At 43.8% G+C, this 23,180-nt stretch overlaps 1 protein-coding gene across 4 annotated transcripts in view; it reads left to right on the top strand.

The window, feature by feature from the left end:
* BCL2 (BCL2 apoptosis regulator) overlaps positions 1-16,582 on the top strand; it is a 147,133-nt gene extending 130,551 nt beyond the window's left edge. The window contains exons 3-5 of one of the 4 annotated variants that reach the window (XR_009558063.1): positions 49-9,278; positions 11,966-12,162; positions 16,103-16,578. Coding sequence is in view for 1 of the 4 variants with exons in the window: in XM_035126345.2 (XP_034982236.1) it covers positions 49-183 (135 nt within the window). In the remaining 3 variants the exon portion in view is untranslated. Of the gene's footprint in view, positions 1-48; positions 15,381-16,102 lie in introns of those variants that run through there. The other 3 variants (XR_009558061.1, XR_009558062.1, XM_035126345.2) reach the window with 3 other exon arrangements.
* The last annotated feature ends 6,598 nt before the right edge of the window (positions 16,583-23,180 follow it).

The raw sequence follows: 23,180 nt of genomic DNA on the forward strand, positions 1-23,180 counted from the left end.
CTATTAATAATAAACAAATAATCCTGCCCTCTCTCTCTTTTACTTTAGGATGCTTTTGTGGAGCTCTACAGCAACAACATGAGGCCTTTGTTCGATTTCTCATGGCTGCCTCTGAAGACAATCTTGAGTCTGGCTGTTGTGGGCGCCTGCATCACCCTTGGAGCTTATCTGGGGCATAAGTGACTTCAACCAACTTGTGGCGAACTGATGAAAAAGTCTTTTTTTTAATTGAAAAGAGAGGATCAGAAAGCATGAGAGCTTTTTTTGCTTTTGTTTTTCCTGTAGCATAATGCTATTATTTTATGAGCCAAGTATCTTTCTGTCTAAATATTAAATCAGCTATTACTGCCAAAGGGAATATTCATTTATTTTTTACAATGCAGGAGACGAATTATTTATTAAAGATATTTTACATTTAACCTGCTATTTTCCTGAAATTCTGCAAGTTATACCCATGTGCATCTTTACAACGGAAGTTCAAGGACACTCCAAAGATCTTCAGCTTTCTTGCAAAATGCCGCTGGACAAGACTATTTTTTATCACATTGGACTATAGGGCACAAGAGACCGAGGTGTTTCATCCGCAGGAAAGACAGTAAATGGGCTACTTGCAGAGGTGTAAATTTGCAGTTTTTCGCTCTGCCCACTGAAGGAGGAAGCTAAATCGCAGCATGGATGAGATAGGAGCAATTTCAAGCCAGTAACGCCTTTGGGATATAGCAATTCGACATGGTACCTATCCAGAGCAAGAAACAACGCGAGGTTCAGGCCAGTAATATAGCCCATGTAGCTCATCAGCTCAGGCGCAAAGCTGACATCTGGGAATACGATTTCATCCCAACTTGTGAAGCATCCCGATATATGTACTGTTTTGTGCCACTCGACACCACCGTAGGTCATCGTTGGGAGGATACCGTTTGTGCCTCCTCAAAGCAACGATTTGAAACGATTTGAAATAACTTCGGAACTGCAGAACAAATATTCTGTTTATAGAGTGTATTCTTCAATCCTCACTTTTACCACGCAGCCATCAGGAAACCGTAAGTGCCTGCACCTGCCTTGCAGGACCTGGAGCCTGGATGTTCTGGCTCGCATCCCCACTGGAGCTAAGAGTCTACCCACAGCTGATCCTGCTTTTACTCTCTGATTTCTTCTTTGCTGGGCTGGGCTGGGGTGGTGGTCTTAAAAGCAATTCACTTTGGTTGCTGAATAATGCATCTCGAAGCCAAGAGAGGCCCAAGAATTGAAATCAGGTGACAGAGATTAGCTCGGATCTGCCATTTTTTATCAAAACAGACACACACCACACCCAAATTAAGTTCTTTCCATTTTATTTTTCTCTTAAGTGGAGCTTTATTCCCCTCAATAGTATTGCGCCCTGGTTATTTCTTTAAGGCCGTCTTCAAAAGGATCAGGAATGCATCCATTGCCTCCATCTGCATAGGCTCACAGACATCATCCAGTTCCCTAAGGTGCCTATTGCCTTTTGTACGGAAACCTGGGGAGGAAGAGGGGAGGGAGAGGGGAATCCTTGTTTTTAATCCTTTTCAATAAGATGAAAGCAGAGTACTTAATAAGACCACTTTTCTGAGAGTACCTTATTTTATTTTTTAAAAAATCCTAAACACGTAGCATGAGATAGATCGCTAGAAGCACGGCTGCCATCGTGGTTGAGCATCGCTGAGAGCCTGCCATGACCCACTGCTGATCACCAGAGCCCCCGGGCCCTATACTTAGCTATTGCTGCGAGCTCACCTGTCCTCACAAGTGTGCAAACAGAAGAAAAAGAAGCACCATTCGCTTCCCTTGGCCTTCTCCTTCTGGGGCAGGTGTGTGGAAATTGAATGGGCAGTGGTGAAGGAGGTAGGCTTCCTCAAAGATGTGGGTCCCTTGAGGGCTTCTTGGTGTACTGCAGCTTTGTAAATAACAGAAGTTACTAGCCTGCCAAAAAATAAAAAAGCATTAGCTTACAAAGGGGCTAGTAGCCCATTCTTCCATGCTGGCTGCAGAGGGAGGGTCATATGCTATACTAGCCAGTCAGCAAGCTAGTAAAATGAATAGCCTTCTCCCAAGTAGACCATTGATGGAGTGAGCTGTCCTTGTTTTGCCAGGCCACTGACTTGCTTATAGGGAATTCCTGGTCACCTACACTGACCAGGCAAGCTGTTAATGAGGCTGGTGTTGCAGAATCTTCATTGCTGAAGGTACTTAAGAGCAAGTTACAGCTGAATGGGGTTGGGTTGCCTGAGGTGGACTCAACCCCTAAAGTAAAAGAACTGGCAGGGTGGTCTCTTCCCCAGTGCTTCCAAGAGGGTCCTTACAGTGGGTTCAGTGCTTCTCAAACATGCATGCAAACATGTCTGTATTCACTCCCATCTATATATATATATATATATATAGAGAGAGAGAGAGAGAGAGAGAGAGAGAGAGAGAGAGAGAGAGAGAGAGATTTACCCCTTCTGAGGAAAGTCCAATAGGAGAGGGGGGGAAAACCTGTTGGTAATGACATGTTTGTGATAGCTCAATAACATTTAGCAAATTAAGCTCCCGCCTAGAAGCACCTCTGGTCATGTATTCAAATATATCTACCACTTTAACAAAGGCAACTCTAGATTGGATGCTTTGCCGTAATGGCCAGTTGTTGATATCAGTGTAATACATTAAGGGGGGGGAGGCCAAGGGGTCAAAAGAAACCCATACATACAGTACATCAAATGCTTTCCTGCATGCTCAGGACAGTTTTTGCCTCTAGCATCAGCTCTTATTACAGCATAGGGCTGGATCTACAAAGATCTGTTAAACGTTACTAAATATAACGTTACGTAATGTTCAGTGCAGTTTTCCATTGCCAGTGGTTCACTGCTCTGCAGCACCCTCTGGTGGCACATTTTAATAACACATTTTTAACATTATAAACCACGAGTGTAGATCTGCCCTGGGATTCTGCACGGGGCGGGGGAGGGGTGATGCCCCACCAGCCCTCATGAGCAGTTTTGTGATGTTGCTGTGGGGAGCCAGAAAAGTCTCAGCATATACAAAAAGCCAACTCTCCATTAGTTCTTTGGATCCAGTCAATGAGTTTCGGGCCATATTAATGCGAGGGCTTTTTATTTTATTTTTATTTTATTTAAACAATACATGCCCCAAAGGAACAAAATCTAAATTAGATGTGATGGACATGTCTGACTCCTGTAAAAATTTCCATCTTTAAAAAAACCTCCCCTGTTTATAAAACTGTACAGAAATGGATTTTATACATTAATATGCATCCAATAATAAATATCTGGACTGAAGTACAGTTGCTTTAACACTTAAGATGACATAGCTAGATAAATAAATAAAGCGAAAGAAAGAAAGAAAGAAAGAAAGAAAGAAAGAAAGAAAGAAAGAAAGAAAGAAAGAAGACAGCTTATCAGATCTGAGTGAAATATCTTAATTTTGTGGCATTATATGCAAAAAAAAATCTAGGGAATGTAATATTTTCATTGCTTAAGGCTGTAGTTTATATTATGTCTTCAAAGCTGCTTTTTAAAAGATGGGCAGAATCCACCAAGGAGCCACTCTTGTCCAGCTCCCAGTCATTTAAATGGAGCGTGTGCGAGAAAAGTTCCTTGGGGAGTGTGCCCAGTGTGTTAATGCATCTCAGCATTGCTGTAGCTACTCTGCAGTTATGGCACTTGTACCCGTCATTTCAGGTGCGACAGTAAACTAAGCTTTTATGCTTCACGGCAGAAATAAATGTATAAAGGCATTTGTTCAAACTTATGTACCTTAGATACCATGGGTTAACTTCACCAAGTTGAAATGCTTAGCTTTGCAAAAGCTGAAATGCTTATGAATGAATGTCAAAACTGTGCATTTATAAGGAGCAGTTCAGAGGAAGCTAGGCACACCTTCATCCTAGGGGACTCAACGGCTTTAAACATTTCTAAAATTTACTGCGTTGTCCGAAGAGTAAAAAACAACAACACAACAACATATGGGGGTAGGAATCAATTGTTTAACAAACCACACCCTTCTGAGAACCCAAGTAACTACGCTACAAAGGAGGTACCTATGTGTTGCATAACACATACGGTAGCTTTCCATGCGCCATTGAAGCTGCAGTATTAAATGATTTTCATCAGTGTTGCATGCTATTCTATTCTATTCCAATAACTTCACCAAGGGCTGGTTCACATATCACTTGATCTTTCCTCACTTGGTTGCTTAGTACTTAGCAACTCTCACAGCCCAGGGGTTCTATGCTAGGATAGGTGCGTTTAGTGGTTTAAGCATGCCTAACTCTGCATAAGATGAGGCTTTCACGTTCAATATGCAACCTGTCTCTGTTGTAAAGTACTGTTTGGGTTGGCATCAAGTGATGTGAAATTTCTATCAGTGGCGAGTATGCACATATATCGTCACAGCCAATAAGTAATGGTCATATGTGTTTGAAGTAGCCCTTTCGTTCAACTCTCGGTGCAAACATACCCTAGGACAGCATCCTTCAATCTCGGGTCCCTAGATACTGTTGTATTACAAAACTCTCATCATTCTTGACCATTCGGCAGCAACATCTGGGGACCCAGGGCTGAAGACACTGCCCTAGAATGGTGCCCAGGGGTCGCAAGGGCGTGATGAGGAACAATAGCAGCATGGGAACAACCAGTACTGCACCATATCCTAAACCTGCTGAGACGTGTTGCAGTACGACATGGGAGAAGAAAGGGCATCCTGTGTCCAAGATCTGTACTTTCTCCCGATCGCCCTTGCCCTTGAACTGTTGCAACATGCTTGGCAGGCAGAGAATCTGGTGCCATACTTCCCAACTTGTGCAAGGCAACCATTATGCATGGGTCAAGACGGCAGCAGCTTTCGTTGTTCTGAGCCAGCAAATAGGCTGGGCAGCCTGACCCTAAGCAATGCAACATGGAGCTAGGTTCAAGCTCTCTATTTAGCACGCTTCAAATGGTAACTGCAAACTCCTCATCATAAATAGTGGGTTACGGGCCTCAAACATTACCAGCAACAAAGAATTGGGTCTTTTTTTTTTCCTTTTTAGCTGAAGGTTTACAATTGTCAAAATGAAATGGTAATGAGAATGAACTATATGTCTGTGCTGCTATTCAACCATGATTCTTTGAACAAAGTTTTATTTTGTGGCATCACCCAGTTCCGAGACTTTTCAAAGCTGCTTTAGGTGTAATTTGAAGTAGTCACGTTACAGGCATTTAGGTAGATGCTGACAATTGATGTTTTATTGTGTCTCTGTCCGCTGGGCTTCTCAATATCGTAATAGGTGTTTGCCAGAGAAGGTCAGGTGTGCTGTTGGTAGTCTATATTTTATGCAGGTGATCATCGGTGTTCCCTCTTCCCATCTTTGCTGCAGAATTGTACAGTGTTGTGGCTGCACTAGCTATAAGGACAGTTGATACTGCTAATAGTCATGTTAAACATATTTAGAAAGGTTGAATGTATATAAAAGCCTGAAACTGCCCTTTCCCTGAGCTTTTTCACTGTGACTGGCAGCCTTTCCTGGTTTCACCTGGTACATTGTTTTGGTTTAGGGGTGGGGAAGCCCTGCAAAACATCAAATCAGTAGCACTTTGCCCTTGCACAAGGAACCAAGACTCAAGTGACTCCCCCTAGGCCATGCCATAATTCCACAGCAGAACTGACGTTTCCACAGGAGTCTCTTGCTTGTGTGCTCATTTATACTTATACACTCAACCAAGCTGGCTCTCATTAACCTTGTGCATAATAACCCAGTTCTGAGGGGCCAGTTCTAAAAAAATGAGAGTGCTGAGAAAATAACTGCACATAGAAGGAATCATAGAATTGCAGGAATATGCATCTGTCCCATACTGGGATCAAACCTGCAACCTTGGCGTTATCAGCACCATGCTCTAACCGTGCCACAGGTCCTCCTACCATGTGAAACTGATGGGAGGTAGTTAACAGTGAAGCTTTTGCGGTATCTGTGAATGGGAAGAAGTAAGAAAATGCCTCCAGAACAGTCCTCCATGGCCAAATACATTGTGTGCAGGCTTCCTAGGAAGCATTGAAGATCCCCCAAGAAAAAAAGAGCTATGGGAGATGGACCAAACTATCCTGCCCAAATACACACACACACACACACACACACACACACACACACACACACTGGAATCCTCAGTGACTGCACCCCACCCCCAAATTTGGTTAGGTTTCGCGTGCTCATATTCCAAAGCTGTGCTGCTCCAGTATTAACACTGAGCTGCAAGCAAAATACACAGGCACCCCTCTTCCCTTCTGCATCAGTTTCAGGTGTAATAAAGCCAGCATCTAAAGATGGCAGAGCGGCTCTCAACGACAAGTGGGTCGGAGTGCATTGGGTTTCAACTTTGTTTTTGGAGGTTTTTGTTTCACCCCATATAGGCTACTAAGGACCAAACTATAAATGATCTTAACTGTTGGAATGTATTTAACATAGGTATTTTTGATTGATACTGGGATGGGGAGGAAAGTGAACCATTCCCTGCCCCTCCATGGTTCTGATGAAAATAGCTAACCCACAGCTAAGGATGAGAGAGAAACTCCCCTTTGCTTTTTTCCATTTTAATTTGCACTTCCCCAAACAATACGGGAACTGGAACGCAAGCTATCCTTCAGAATTCACACGTCTCCAACCAAAATGTAGAATGTTAGGGGAAAGCAAACAAACATGTACATTAGGAGGAGTGTGCCCTAAAATGCTGGTGAATATTTGCGAGGACTTTTAAAAGTATCTCAGATGTATCAATGTGACATACTGAACTTAAGGTTGGAAAAGGAAGAAACGGAAATCAGAGCTGACAGCCTTGTCCCACCCCTATCTACAGCTGCTTTCCCCAGGAGGAAAGCTTCCACTAAGTGCCAATGTATGGAAGCTTCCCTGCCAACTCTACTAGCAGATTTTGAGGAGTGATTTCCATTGGGAACACGGCAGGTGGGGAGAGTTAACCACCACCACCCCTTCCCTGAGCACCACTGTCCTCCTCCTGATCACGAGGCCAGAGCCGTTATGCAGAAGAAGAAACAGCTTGACCCTGGACCTCCGGTGTAGCTCAGAAGTGTTTGCTGACGTGGCACTGGGAATTTGTTTCTGCAGATATCGAATGGCTATGCAGCTGTGGTTTATGTAAGCCCCTTTTCAATAGGTTCCATTTGACCCCGGAGCATTGCGGTATGATGAGCCACTAACTACTTTCCAGTGCTAAACAACAACAGCAGCAAAATGGAAGCAGCATGCAGTGGTGCTACATGGCTTGGGTTCTAGCAGGAGAAGTTAAACAGACCTTCCATGTTCAGAGGCAGTGGGTGACGCAAGAGGGCTTCATTCCACAAAGAGAACCACCAGGGTTTGCATCAGTAGGAAGGCTGAAACATTTCTGAAAGCAGCAACATTTTCTTTTCTAACTGGACTGAGAGAAAACAAAAGATGAGTTAATTTAATTAGCAGGGGGAAGGGGTTGTTTGTTTTTTAAATGCTTAAAGTTAATGCAGCTTCATCCATACACAACTTCCAGCCACGCTGGAACACTCCCTTAATCCTGCAAAGGTGTCTACGTACTTTTCCCTCAGTTAAACCATCAAGGAAGGGCACGGTCCACTCATAAGGGCTGCCGCAACAGTGATACACAGATGTTCCAAGCCAGTGTGGTGTAGTGGTTAAGAGCAGTAGACTCGTAATCTGGGGAACCGGGTTCGCGTCTCCGCTCGTCCATATGCAGCTGCTGGGTGACCTTGGGCTAGTCCCACTTCTCTGAAGTCTCTCAGCCCCACCCACCTCACAGGGTGTCTGTTGTGGGGGTGGAAGGGAAAGGAGAATGTTAGCCGCTTTGCGACTCCTTAGGGTGGTGATAAAGCGGGATATCAAATCCAAACTCTTCTTCTTCTTCCAAGCAGGGCTCCTGCTACCACCTCCCTCCCTCTCCATCTATCCACACACATGCAGGCAGCAATCATGGGACATTATGTATGTTTCTCTCATCTCCCCACCCAGCCATCCCTCTATGCACCTTGCAAACATTTACTTGCAAGCACAAGTAACTTGCACTGAGCAGAGAGGAAGGCTTGATGATGAAATTGGAGCCTCTTGCACAGTTGCTACTTCTCATTTTTCCACTGCACTGCAAGCAGGTTAGCTGTGCAAATTAGCCATGCAAGTGGACCGTGCTCGTATTTTTCTTCTGTTTCGATTTTAATTAGCACCAGCATTGCTGTAATACACAGGTCTAGTTTATTTCCATGTTTTGGATGTTGTATGTAATGGTTTTGTTTTTTTAAAAAAAATTGTTTGCCTGTATATTACCATTTATTAAAATAATCACATCGTTTTATTTTAAAGTCGACGTAAATCATGCTGCCGTTAAACGTTCCATGTCTTCAGCTAATTTTGTGTGAGAGAGAAATAAAATAAAGCACACTGTGAGATGTCGGCTTTTGGTTTGATTCCGAGTACTGGAAAATTAACGTGCTGTTTCCATAGACCGTGGCCTAATAATTAAAGCGAGGCCAAAACATCCATTTCCACTTGGCAATATCATCAGATATTTTTTTTTGAACCTGTGGAAAATATATTGCATTACTAATATTGCACTCTGCTTTGGTCAGTTTTCTTATTTCCTTATACAGTCTCAAGATACAATGGAGTGCCACTCCGGGGGTGAAATCAAACTACTGCAATAACAGCACCAAAGTGATCTCCCTAGGGTGCAAGCCTGGGCAGTGTGTATAGAGGTCTTGGCCTCTTCCTCCTACTAGATGGGCTACCTTCCCAGGTTGATGAGCCCCATCTGCCCCTCACTCCCCTCTAAGCACCTGCAGAAACTGCCTTCTTGACCATTGGACCCACTACTGGTCTCAATCACTCGATCCCCCAGAGGTTGTCTTCATATGCAGGGCAAATCCCTAACTCACTGAGGGTTTGAGAGCCATATGCGACCCTCACCTGGTTTAGCCAGCCAGTCAAAGCTGGGGTGTGGCCACTGTCATATACTGACAACTTCTAGGAGCCATAGGTGAGAGCTGAGTGCAGGATGGGGACCAAAGGTGGAGTGCAGGATGGGGACCAGAGGTGCTACCTCTCACTTGATTGTGGGCAGCAGGGCTTTGCAGGGGACTCTTGGGTAGGGATGGAAAAGAGATTTGATTTTTTTGTTTGTTTGCATTTTAATCAGAAACTACCCAACTCACACTTCTCAAACCAATATGCAAACCGAAACACAGCTTTCCTTTGAATTCTGCACATCTCCAATCAAAGACGATGTGCAAAAGTACGTATATTAGGTTTAAGTGTGCATAAAAGAGCATATGTTAAATGAAAATAACATGTACTGGGGAAAATTGCTTGCAAAAGAAGTGCACATTAGTTAAAGCTGCATACAAAAAAATGTGTTTATTAGGAGAAATTTGCACTTCAAATGCTGATGAATTTTCAATGAGGAGTTCACCAGAATCAAGTAGCTGAAAAAAAATGTGGAGAACTGAACTTAATCCTGGAAAAAATGGGAAACTTTGAGAACCAAAATGGACAGATTTATCCATCACTACTCCTGTGGAAGCTTGGAAAAACAGCAAGAAGAGGCACAAGCCTAATTTGATCCACCCCCCTCGATCCCTGGGTGCCTTAGCTGAAGTTGAGTATCAGCTGGAGAAAGCTGGGAAAGAAGACTGAGAAAGAATGATTCACACACATATGACTCAGAGCACTAAGCAGCCCAAATGATTACAGGCCTTGCACAAATCTCACGTGAGGAGCATACAGGCCACCCATTGAAACATCACCACATGGATGACAAATGCCCCCCTCCATAAACAACCCTAAAATGTCCTCAAGAGATTCCATACCAGGAGTGACTGCAAATGTACAACTGGTTAGGCTTACTTATCAGATTTTGCATGGTAAGAGAAAATCCAGATTAAACAAAGTGCAGGCGGGCATTTTGATGATCTCGTGTGGACACACTGAAAGAGTTCTGCACATAAGCAGCACAAAGTCCACAACAAGCTGCTGTGTGAAAGCACCCACTGGCTGCTGGCCAGCAACATCCTTAAATATAACTGCAGCAGCTACCCATGCGATGCAATCAGGCTGAGCAAAAAAATAGCACATTGGGACATTACAAGCGTAGGAGGAGGAGAGTTTTCTATGGGAGTTACAGTGGCAGATAACCATCTCCTTTGCTAGAATATCCAGGATACCGTAAATCCAAGATCTCCTTTTAAGGCTAATTAACACAGTTTTTTCATGACCCCCAAAGGTCACTAGGAATGTACAGCCAAGACATGAAGAAGACTCACTATGTGATGGCAAAGTTTCACACACTAAATATCGCTAGACACCAGTAAGGGCTGGCTGCAGTTTTGAGGGACACCCTTTGTCAATGGGACACCACCACCCCACTACACACAAACTTGCCTAGTAGCTACCGTGCAAGCCACCATCTTAAGTTCCCACAATATATTGGAGCACTCATTGTAGTGTTCCTCTGAAACATACTGTATGTTCCAGCAAGGACCCAGATGAGGCATCAGCACAAGTGGGCCCTGGCGCAAGGCCCAATGTCAAGGACTATTTGTTCATGTATAAAAGTATTTATATACCTGCCCTCTCACAAAATATCAGGCTGGTGTAAAATATCAGGCTAGTGTAAAAAAAAGTTGTTGGTTTTTGTAATAAAAAAAAACCCAGTAAAAGCTCTTACATGGGGAAGCAATTTTTTGTGGCATTCCCACAATTACTTTAACCTTTGGTCACCAGGATCTGCTCTGAATAAATAGCACAGAAAAGTGGTTTTCAAATGCTGAGGGAGCCTTTCCCATGTCAACTTGGCTGTTGGAGGGAGCCCTGCATGGCCACCTTGAAAACCTTGCCATGTTGTAAAAAGTTCTTGGGCACAGTTTGGGGGCTGGCAACCCAGGGCAGGACATTCTCTGTGGGCAGCCCTTAAGCTGTGGAATTCTCTCCCCACAGAGGCCCATCTGCCACCTTCATTGTTCTATACAGTGATACCTCGGATTACAAACGCTTCGGGTTACAAACGCTTCGGGTTACAGACCCAGAAGTAGTCCATCTATCAACCAGTCTTGCCTGCTGAGCCTTTAAAGGAGATCCCAGGGATCGAACCTGCATGCAAACTATATGTTCTTGTCGCCGTGCCACCATTTCTCCCCAATATGAAAGCCACTTGCTTAAAACTGGTCCCATCCCTTGCCACCCATCTCCTTTAATATGGAGCCCTAACTCAACCCCATTTTATGGGAAACTAGCTGGATGCAGGGAGAATTTTGCATTTCAGCTCCCGCCAGTGTGAGCTGACTAATCCTACCAGGCAGATGATATCTCCTAATCTAAAATCTTCGTCTGGAAGGGATTGCTTGATTGCAAGAGCTTCCCTTCCATTTGCAGTTATGCAAAGATAGAACTGGCGACGGACCAAAGTGCTCTCTCGTGTGGCTGTAAATTAACGTTACTAGTGGAAACTGACAGGAAACTCCTGCAAATTGGGGTTTTGCTCAACATCTGGAGTCCAAACTTTTGAATTCCCTCAACATGTATGGATAAAGCAGGTGATGCTTTTTCTCCCTTCTTAACATCCTCTCCTCATTACTGACTTCCTCCTGTCCGAGCCCTTGAATTTTACAAGGCAGGTTTTCTTTACTCGTCAGTTTTCTGTGTTCACAAAACCAGCTGTTATTTCTCCAAAAGAACATTCTCTCCACCCCACCCCCCAAAAAACCACCCGGTCGCCATGCACTTTCCATTGTATAATTCAGTTGTTAACAGAACACAAATGCTTCTCACATCAGCTTCCCTCGCAAAAAGCTCTTAGACTTTAAACATTTAAACATGGCTTGACGTGAGAAAGGTGTATATTTGACATAATTTTGTTACAACACCATAATGGAACTTGTTTTGCAACTTTAATCATCTGAATTCTCTGTCTTTATTCCCATGTAGCCTCCGGCACATCGTCATTCGTTTGTTTAAAACGGTTACATACCACACTTCATCGTACTAGATTTCTGAGCAGTTGTACAAACATGAAAAAAATGAACAATACAATAAAACACAACCAGAATAAAAGCACCAGATGAAACTGACAGATAACTCCTTAACCAACAAAGCTGGGTCACAAGCCATCTAGGGCTTTGAAAGTAAGTACCAAACAGCACCCTGAAAGCAAACAGGTAGGGCGAACCTCTTTCAAGACTGGAATAATGTAGGCAAAACCAGCTGCACCAGTCAGCTCAATGTATGAGGGCGTATGATGCTCTTAAGCTAAGCAGATTTCAAATGTGGACTTGAATACCACCAGGTAAGCTGCATAGATATTTCCAAAGAGAATGGAATTTCAGTGTAAAAAGAAAAAGAAAAGAATTAACCTTATAGTGACTGGCTCATCCTTCACTATGAAATATTATTTATGTTCTCGCTTTTGCTATCCACTAATTTTCTTCCAATATCACATTTGCGCTAAGGATTTACAATACTACTATTTCTTACCTTTCTCTCTCTTCACTTACCCAACTTTCTATTGTATGCCTAATTCCCTTGAAAACTCTGCCAAAACCAATATTCTGAGTTTTCATGTTCCTCAGCCTCTCTCAACAGAATCACTTTAACTTGTTTGTGGGTTTTTTGTTTTTGTTTTGTTCTCAAGATCAAAATATTGAGAAACTGTTTACTTCTTCTTCCCCCCCAATATGTCCCATCTGGTTGCGAAGTCCTTCCACTTTCAACTAATCAATATAGCAAGGAATTTGCTCTTTTCTATTTAGAGAGACTCCCAACTTTTCAATACACAATTTTATTATTTCTCAAGTCGACTACTGCAGCATTCAGCCTCCCGGCTACTATGCTTAATACCCTTTGGATTTAGATGTTGCCACCTATTCAGGTCATTCCTCAGCTTTTCACGGGAATCTCCGCTGGATTCATTATGGTTATTGTACTTCCCAGTGAGCACAGACACCTTCTCTTCTCTAATCCTCTTATTTATGATTTCTGTGCAGTTTTAGCAGTGAGAGCTGCATAGGAACAGATCAGCTGCGAAACTTCCAAAACTCTCCCTGATTTGTCATGTGGGATATCCCATCAGGGTCATGGCTGAAAGCAGTTTTGATTTCTGCTCATGATAGAAGGATAGGAAATAAGTACAAAAGGGAAGATTGTTCCCGTTTCCCCCCCCCCCAACCACCCTCCAGCAAACCGGAACTATGCAAGGCAAAAATAGACATTTTGCGCATTTTATTCCTGTGGATTAAGAAGGGAGAAAACCAGAGGTTGTTGATAGGATAGCTAGTCTTCTTCAGTGTTGGCTTTAAAAAAAGAATAATACCAAACTACCTGACTTTTGCAGCATGGGATGGTTTTTACAGAAATGCAAGTCACCTTACCTGAGTTTAATGTCAAGGGACAAAAGGCAGATTGCTGAGGTTTTGCAGGATGAAGCCATTAGGTTGTCTACAGAGAAAATTAATCTATCTTGTCCCCTGGAAGACTATACAGCCCATTGCTGCATTCAGTACATGCAAGCTTCTTTATTCTAGATTATTGGATGAGAGATATACTCCTTAGTTTCAAATGTATAGGTTCAGATTATCAGCAAATATGAAGATTCCTTGGACCAGTAGTTCTAGTTACTTTGGATTCCCCCAGTGTACGACTCAGAATAAAACCCCTGAAATGTTGCTTGCTTGGCCACTTGACCTTTCGAGAGATGACCAAAACGCATGTTCCTCCTCAAAACCTTCGTTCTGTGCTTTTAACCTTTAAAGCCATTTGTGGTCTGGGACCTTCGTAGCCTGGGACTCTTATCCCTAAAAGAGCTTGCCTAGGCAGTCCTATCAAGCAGGCTTCACTGCCCTAAATCTACAGCCTGGTTGAGATGATGACAATTGGGAGCAGGGCCTTTTTGGTGAAGGCTCCAAAGATTCAGAATCACCTGATGAGGTTAAGAAACTACCCTTCTTATGAGGATTTCTGAAGAGCTCTAAGATCCTCTTTTCTCACTTAGTATTTAGTTGCCTGAGTCCTCCTTCTCTTTTACTTTGAGCAGCGGATGCTATTTTTTATGTTCCATTTGTGGGATTTTGCAATCTTAAAATTGCATTACTTTATTTTTATGCACTGCTTTGAGCTAATTTGGGGATAGGCATATATTTTAAGTAAACAAATCTAAAATTACCTTTCCTGTTCCTGCACATTGCTTTTCCGCTGCAGCTGCCTAGCACCAGAATTTCCTTCCTCTGGTCATCCAACTCTCTTCTTCTGTTATCATGTTCAAGAACCTCCTTCAGATACAAATTCTCACCTGGGCTTTCCCTGATAGGACTTCCCTTCCCGTTGCTCTCTAATCTTTCTTTGTCTTTAAATAAACTGTGGGCAGAACTGGTTTCACCTTGAATGTATGTAGTGTGTCTTGTGCTCTTGTTTGTTTTATAAATATGCCTTCAGGCCAAGTCACTCCAACACGATCCCTTGTTTTCGGATCAGCAGCACTGCTACTTGAAACAGAGCAATTTCGTTGTTTGGCACATTCCAAATTACAAGTGTATCCATTCGTTTGTTGCATTTGGAACATATGGCCCTCCGCACTAAGGGTGATAAACAGTCTTACCTTGGAAGTCAAACGGAATCCGTTCCGGAAGTCTGTTCGACTTCCAAAACGTTCGGAAACCAAAGTGCGGCTTCTGATTGGCTGCGGGAAGCTACTGCAGCCAATCAGAAGCCATGGAAGCCCCGTCAGACATTTCCGGTTCCAAAAGAAAGTTCGCAATCACTTCTAGGTTTGCAGCATTCAGGAGCCAAAATGTCCAAATACCAAGGCGTTCAGGATCCAAGGTACAGTGGAATCTCGGTTTATGAACACCTCGGTTTACGAATTTTCGGTTTACGAACGCCGCGGACCCATCTGGAACGGATTAATTCACTTCCCATTCCTTTCAATGGGAAAGTTTGCTTCAGTTTATGAACGCTTCAGTTTATGAACAGACTTCCAGAACCAATTACACCCATGCTTCGGGTTAAGTACGCTTCAGGTTGAGTACTCCGCGGACCCGTCTGGAACGGATTAATCCACTTTCCATTACTTTCAATGGGAAAGTTTGTTTCAGTTTATGAACGCTTCAGTTTATGAACAGACTTCCAGAACCAATTGTGTTCATAAACCATTGTACAGTGGTACCTCTATTTACGAATAACTCTACTTACGAATGTTTCTACTTACGAATGGAGCTCCGTCCGCCATCTTGGATGCAGTTTAGATTTTTTCTACTTACGAATTTTTAGATAGGGTTGCTTCGACTTAAGAATTTTTTCTCCCAATGCATTCCTAAGGGATTCGACTTACAATTTTTTTCGACTTACAAATGTGCATTCGGAACGCATTAAATTCGTAAGTAGAGGTACCACTGTACAACTGTACAGGCATACCTCACTTTATTGTGCCTCCTTATGAGGATGCAGGTGCAACTGCAGGCACTCAGGACACTTCCAAGTGGAGGAAGGGGAGTGGAGATGGCTAGGGATGGATCCGGGTTTCCCCCCTCTCACCCCTGCAGCCAGGGGGGCTGGCCTAATAGACTACAGTATAGTTTTAGCATAACTTTTCACTGGGAAACAAAAAAACAAAAAATTGTGTGACTCACTTTATTGTGATATTTGCTTTATTGTGGTGGTCCATACAATCCCATGTGGCGGAGCATACAATACTCCGAGGTATGCCTGTACGTGGAATTCTCAAGCAGGCTGGCTTCAAGATACTGGCCAGGCCAAACACTGTTTTTTCCCCTCCTTACACTAACCCAGGGGTAGGCAACCTAAGGCCCATGGGCCAGATGTGGCCCAATCGCCTTCTAAATCTGGCCCACGGACGGTCCTGAAATCAGCATGTTTTTACCTGAGTAGAATGTGTTGTTTTATTTAAAATGCATGTCTGGGTTATTTGTGGGGCATAGGAATTCGTTCATTTAAAAAAAAAAAATCAAAATATAGTCCGGCCCATCACATGGTCTGAGAGACGGTGGACCGGCCCACGGCTGAAAAAGGTTGCTGACCCCTGCACTAACCCTATATATATATTTTTATTTTCAGTTGTGAAAATAACATAAGGCACCAACCTTATGCCTGTTTCTTTATTTCTGAGTAGACGTATAGAGGATTATACATCAGCAACAGTCATTTTACAAAGATTGGCCTACCATTGTGACTCCAGTACTAGCTGCTTCTGCAACCATGTACATGCCCTACTCGGAGACTGAACCGCACTGAGTTCAATGGGACTTACTCCCAGGTAAGTAAGCATAGGACTAATTCTGAGCTGGGGCCGTTTGCCCAATAGGTATCATGGCCTCCAAATCCACCGGACTTGGAATCTGAGACACAAACTCCCCGAAGAGGTCTCTGTAGAGGAAAACAACTTAGCAGGGTCAAAACTAGGAGAGACAACGCAGACTTTTCAGAGTCTGAATTGGGACACATGCCACTCTTGCCAGTTTGCTTCCAAAGAAATATCCAGGGGGAAAGACGGAGAACTTTTAAGTACATCTTAATCTTTTTTTTAAAAAAGTTTTAAAATAGTTGTTTAGTTGTGGTGGGAGGGCGGGAGAGTGAGCTACTGAGAGCACAAAATTTAATGGAAAGGGGAGATACAATTTTTTAATTAATTAAAAATAAAACATTGCAGTTAGGCCTACACAGCACCCCGTTTTCTAGGCATAAGAGAAACTATCCAGTCAGTGGCATTCTGTGCAGACATGCCTGTATGACCAGACCAGGATTCGGTGCTTTTCTTATTTTTGTTTTATTTTATTTTATTGGAAGAACCTCCCGGTGGAAATGCAGAAAACACATGTAATTGCAAATGCAGTACAATTTCTCAGACTCGTGTCTCTTGCATCGAATCTGGTATTTAACTGGAGCTGGGAGTCATCACTGCCAATTATACTGGAGTTGCAGCCGCCACATTTGTGTTTAGGTCAAAAGGCCGGTTTATTTAACAAGAGAACAACTCTGCAACAGAAATCAGGTTGAGGTGATACCTTTTACTAGGCCAACTTGTTGGTGGATTCCACCGCCCCCCCCCAAAAAAAACCTCCACCCCAGAATTGTTTCAAGATACAGTACACAAAAATTATTAAGGCAAACAGGGCTGGAGGGAGGACAATCATAGAATCACAGAGTTGGAAGGGATCCCTAGGATCATCTAGTCCAACCCCCTAAGGAGGTAGATTGGTATTTGTTGTTGTTTAGTCGTGTCCGACTCTTCGTGACCCCATGGACCAGAGCTCGCCAGGCACTCCTGTCTTCCACTGCCTCCCGCAGTTTGGTCAAACTCATGTTGGTAGCTTCGAGAACACTGTCCAACCATCTCATCCTCTGTCGTCCCCTTCTCCTAGTGCCCTCCATCTTTCCCAACATCAGGGTCTTTTCCAGGGAGTCTTCTCTTCTCATGAGGTGGCCAAAGTATTGGAGCCTCAGCTTCACGATCTGTCCTTCCAGTGAGCATTCAGGGCTGATTTCCTTCAGAATGGATAGGTTTGATCTTCTTGCAGTCCATGGGACTCTCAAGAGTCTACTTCAGCACCATAATTCAAAAGCATCAATTCTTCGGCAATCAGCCTTCTTTATGGTCCAGCTCTCACTTCCATACATCACTAGTACTTACTTGTATTCACCAGCTATTCCATTGCAAGGCTTATAAGTTGCAAAATGGCTGAGAATATCTGGTGGGGGCTAAAAGAATGATATGCAAGCAAAGTTGAAGGGCTTACGTCAAGGAATTGGGGTGCACAACATCAGACCCTGCAACTGGCAGCCAATATAAAACCTCTGGATTGGCCAGGTTGGTGTAAAAATTGGGTGATTGGCATTTGCCCAGGCCCATACCGATCAACCATCCCAGTTTGAGTGGGACATCCCAGAATTACAAAAGCCATCCTGGCTTCTGATTGGATCCCGGAATGTCCTGATTTTTGGTCCAGCACTCTCAGGAGAGTCAGCAGACTTTCACCAAACCAAAATACCTTCTTCTTTTTTGTCTCATACTCTTACATGTGTCAGCTAGCTCCCATGAGAGCTTGGGACCAAAAAAATGACCGTCCCGATTTTGATCCGTGGGGTGGTGGAGGGTATGGAGGCAGGGCTGTCTTAAGCATATCCGGCGCCATTGTGCAAAGTTCCTTCCGGTGCCCCCCCCCGGTTTCCCAGAGTTGTTTACCTTTTTTTAGGGAGGACGGCGCTGCCGGCGGGGCTGGAGGAGGCAGGCAGCGGCTGGAGGGTGGCTCCAGTGGGGAAGAGGTGGAGGCTGGACACGGCGCCTCCCGGCTCAGCTGGCTGCTTTGTGCCGCGGTGGCCGCAGCAGACGGAGACTCCCGGCGCGGCATGGCGGAGGTGGGTGAGGGCGGCGAGCTGATGCCAGGAGGCGCGCGTCCAGCCTCCGCCTCTTCCCTTGCACCCTCCAGAATTTGGTGCCCTGCGCCACTAGCCTCTATGGGTAAGATACCCCTGTATGGAGGCCTGGCCAACACAGTAGTATCTGCCAGTCATTGGATTTCTGCTCCCTCTTCTTCCAGTTTGTTCTCACCCTCCTGGCACAGATTTGGATATGACCATCCACGTGCCTCCCTGGTCAAAAGTCGCAAAACCCCATCATTTAAAAACAAGCAAAGAAACCCCCTTTGCACTCAGTCCTTCCCAAATGTTTACGAGGACAAAAAGCATTCAAGCCTGCTTAGGTCATTAGAGATGCAGCTAACTGATTGGAATTTATCTTTTTCCAAAAAAGGTGCTGTGCACTTTAGCTAGGCGTAGGGGTGGCGGTGTGGAATAAAAAAACTGTAGCTTGACAGTAAACAGGACAGCTTGCAAGGAAGGAGGGGAAAGATGGTGGATTGCCAAGGAGAGGAGAGAAAAAAACTCAACAAAAGTTGGGCACGTTTCAACCATAATCAAAGAGGTCTGAAAGATCAGAGAGAAGAAGACAGACCAGTTATTAACTTCAGACTGTTGGGTTTTGGGGGTTTTTCACTGCGGCTGCTGTTATATATTTAAGCGCAGCTGCATTTAATGAGTTTGTGCAAAAGCAGACGTCGTCCAAATTGAAGAAAGCAGGAGTTTTCCATCCAATTAGATAACTGATTTGGCTGCCAGCCTCTGGTGAATCAAAAAAGGTCTCATCCAACTTTCGAGCAGAAGCTAATTGCAAATATACTTTCTATGTCTACACATCTGCGTGTTTGGGTCCACACATTATTATTAAGAAATAGCATTCTGTCAGAAACCCATTTTCTGCATGCGCTAATTTGATTATTTGAGATAATGCATTTGCCAAGGGCAGAAATTGCTAGCGATAAACTTTAATGGCAAGATGGGAACTGCCATTCTGCTGCTGAGTTTCAACAAGCAGTAGGGGGTTATCTCTGCACATTTCCTCCCCTTGCCCGGTTTAAAAGGATTTTGATGTCTTTCTGAACCCAGATGGATTAGTTAAATGTGGTTTTATTGGAAAATGGGAGAGCAAGGTTACTCTCAACAAATCTGACTTGTTAAGACCCTAGGTCCTAGCAGTTAACAAAAAGCTTAACCCTTCACACATTGTTATCTGTCTGTTGATGTACAGGACTTCCCACAAGTATTCAGGCATGGGAAAGTCATATACGGTACATTCCATTTGGATGGAAGTTTAGCTGTGGCTCCACTTTCTGGGGGAAAGAACAGAGCCTTCCTAGTCTGACAATGTGCTGCAGTTTCAGCGCGGGATAAATATACTTGTTTATCAAATAGAAATGCTTCCTCGGAAGAATGTAGCTAGCTCTCATCCAAAGGATGCAAAAAATAATCAACAACTGTACTTTTATCTCTTTTTTTCGGCCTCATAAAATGATTTGTTAGAAAGGCTCTAAACATATGCTGCAGTTCGATTTCTCTATCTCCATCTGGATGAATCTAGAGATACGGTCAAGACATTGCAACATGCCCAGCTCCATGGAGCCAAGTCCTGCCTGGGATTGTACAGTCTCAGCTCTGCACATGGAAATGAATATCTTATATTGAAATATCCCTGCAAATGTGCTGACAACACATCAAGGAGATGTGAGCCCGCATCCTACCTATGGATCAGGCAGGCTTCATACAAGATGGAAAGACTTAGGGAAGAAATTGTGCATGCCTTGAAAGCTAACTTTAGGAGATCTGTGGATTTTCACAATGTGCAATTGGAGAATTTAATGGTCAGGGGAGAACATAACCCAAATACGGTCTTGCAGTATCTGAAATATGGGAGTTTTGTGAGAGAACACAGCGTGAGCTGCACAACTGAACCAAACAAGAACCAGTTCAGAAATCCATGCAGTGCTGCTGTTGCCCACTGAAAGTTGGATCCAGACCACCTAGTAGACCACTTGAAATCAATGGGTCAACTTGATTCTAAGCCAACCAATCAGGAAGGAGTGTCATAGTTGGATGCTAAGAAAGGGTGTGTTGTTTTTTGTTTTTAAGCTTTATTGGTTAAAAACTGTGTGTAGGTACATCAGAGACCTAGCAACAAAAAAGCTCACTGGTGCAGTGCCTGGGAGCTGTGGGGGAAGCTCGTGAAAATCTTCCACAAGCCAATTTATTTGCATAGAATCACCAGTGTCAACAGTTGGAGTGGAATATCAAGAGCTGGATCCTTTGCATGGCAGTCAATGCACACAGCTAGCAGATCATGCATTGGTCATCTCAGGACTCGATTATGGCAATGTGTTCCATGCGAGGCTACCCTTGAGCCTGCTCCACAGGCTCCATGTGGTACAAAACACTGCAGCTAGACTATTGATGGGGACAGACGTATCACCAGCACGTAACTCCAGTGCTTAAAAACTTGCACTTGTTGCCAATATGCTACCAGGTCAAGTTCTAGGTTATTGTATTTATTTGTAAGGCCCTTAACAGCTTGGGTCCAGGTTACCTCAAGGGGTTGATTCCTTATATCCCTGGCTGATCACTGATGAATCACTGTTAGTAGTCCTCCATGGCTTGGGTGCAGAGCTCGTCTGTTCAGGCTTGTGGGCCCCATTTTCTTGGAACTGCTTTCCCATTGAGATCAGACAGCCCTTCTCTGTTGAACTTCTGGCCCCGCTAAAGACATTTCTATTTTTATTCCAGCGGGCATAATTTTAACTGGTTTTTATTTTTTTATTACTGCCATTGCATTGAGTTTTTTGCGCACCTCTTGGAGATTATTGTAACTGAGTGAAACCGTCTCCCTCGGGAGGTTGTGGACTGTCCTTCCTTGGAGGTTTTTAAGCAGAGGTTGGATGGCCCTTTGTCAGGCATCCCCAAACTGCGGCCCTCCAGATGTTTTGGCCTACAACTCCCATGATCCCTAGCTAACAGGACCAGTGGTCAGGGAAGATGGGAATTCTAGTCCAAAACATCTGGAGGCCCGAAGTTTGGGGATGCCTGCCCTTTGTCATGGATGCTTTAGCTGAGATTCCTGCATTGCAGGGGGTTGGACTAGATGACCGATGGGGTCCCTTCCAACTCTACGATTCTATGATTGGTATACAAATTGCCTAAATAAATATCATAAACCTGCATGTATAAGATTTTCCCCCGCGACTATTGCACCCCAAAGCAGTTGAGTAAGAAGGCCCTTAAATCAAGGTAACATTTTGTGAGCAGAATTTTTTTTGTGTGTGGAGTTTTGGCAAAAGTAACAGAAGTGGACAATACCTTGCTCCCCATTGTGCAAAATCCCATTGTTCTGCTCAAGTGCTTGGGATATTAAGTCATCCCGCAAGGTTAACCTTAGTGTGAAACTGAAAAGGGAAAGCAAACAGAAGCTGCAGCTTGCCATTAAATTCAAAGTGAACTATTAAACCGTCATCTTGGATCACCCCTGCTCACTGCAGTCAGCACAGCGCTGCTGCATTAACGTGCAAAAATCATCTGGTGCTTTTGTCCGAGAAACAATCCAGTTTTGCTTAGTGAACATGGGAACCAACTTTCCTATTGTAATGTTTTCAATAGAAGTTCAAATCACTCTGACAGGATCTGGGGGAGTGGGGGGAGGGTTGTCTGTGACCCACTTTTTCTATGTCACAGAGGAGCTTGGTGGGTGGGGGGTGATATAGTTTTTGTTTACTCTAGAGTGTCTCTTCCCTAATTTTTCTTTCATGCATGTGAACTGTTTTGTTTAAATAATCCCCAGCTGTTATAGCCTCCAGAGTAGGATTAATAGGCTCAGCAGCCACATCGCCCATTCAGCTGGTGGTGTTTTAAACACAGAGGCTGTATCTCGGTGGCCAAGGAATAAAACTTGGCTAGGAAGCCATCCATCCATAGCTGTCAAGTTTTCCCTTTTCTTGCGAGGAAGCCTATTCAGCATAAGGGAATTTCCCTTAAAAAAAAGGGAGAACTTGCTATGCATCCATCCCCGCCCCAGTTGGAAATGAGTTTTTCTATAAAGTTTTTCTATAAAATTCTTTTTTGCTATAAAGATTCCAGAGGACTTAAAAAACAAACAAAACAAAACCCAAAGCCAACCAATTACTGAATGCTATCAACAGCTACTAATCACGAGAGCTGTATATCATCTCAGAAGCAGGCATGCCTGAAGACTATTGCCCAAGAGGATCTAGTCATAGCTGCCAAGTTATCCCTTTTTTTAAGGGATTTTCTTTTATGCTGAATAGGCTTCCTCGCGAGAAAAGGGAAAACTTGGCAGCTATGGATCTAGTTGCCCATGGCGGAAACAGGAAGCCGGACAAAACCAGTAGTAGAAAGGAAGTAGATCTGATATGATACTACAAAACCTAGAAAACCAGAGCAGCTCTTCATCAGCTTCATGCCATCATGAAGAGTCAGAATCAGCTAAGCTAAGCAAGGGAGAGAAAGAGGCACCAGGAATGCAAACAAAGTCTCACTCTGGAGTAATAGGGGAGCAAATCCTTTGGCTTATGTAGACCTGTTACATGAAGGTCATGCTTTGCATCTATCCATCCATGCATGTGCGCAACTCACATCTATCATTCACTCACCTGCCCCTGTTAATGACAGGTTATGTGACAGGTTATGAGGGCCACATTCCCTTGTGGACAACCTTCCGGTAGCTGGTGAGGCCAGATGCCAAAAAAGGACAAAGCAATGGAAGTGGCTCTTGCCTTTGTACAGTAGGTTACATTCCAGC

Source organism: Zootoca vivipara, chromosome 8, assembly GCF_963506605.1.
Source record: "Zootoca vivipara chromosome 8, rZooViv1.1, whole genome shotgun sequence".
Lineage (NCBI taxonomy): Eukaryota > Metazoa > Chordata > Lepidosauria > Squamata > Lacertidae > Zootoca > Zootoca vivipara.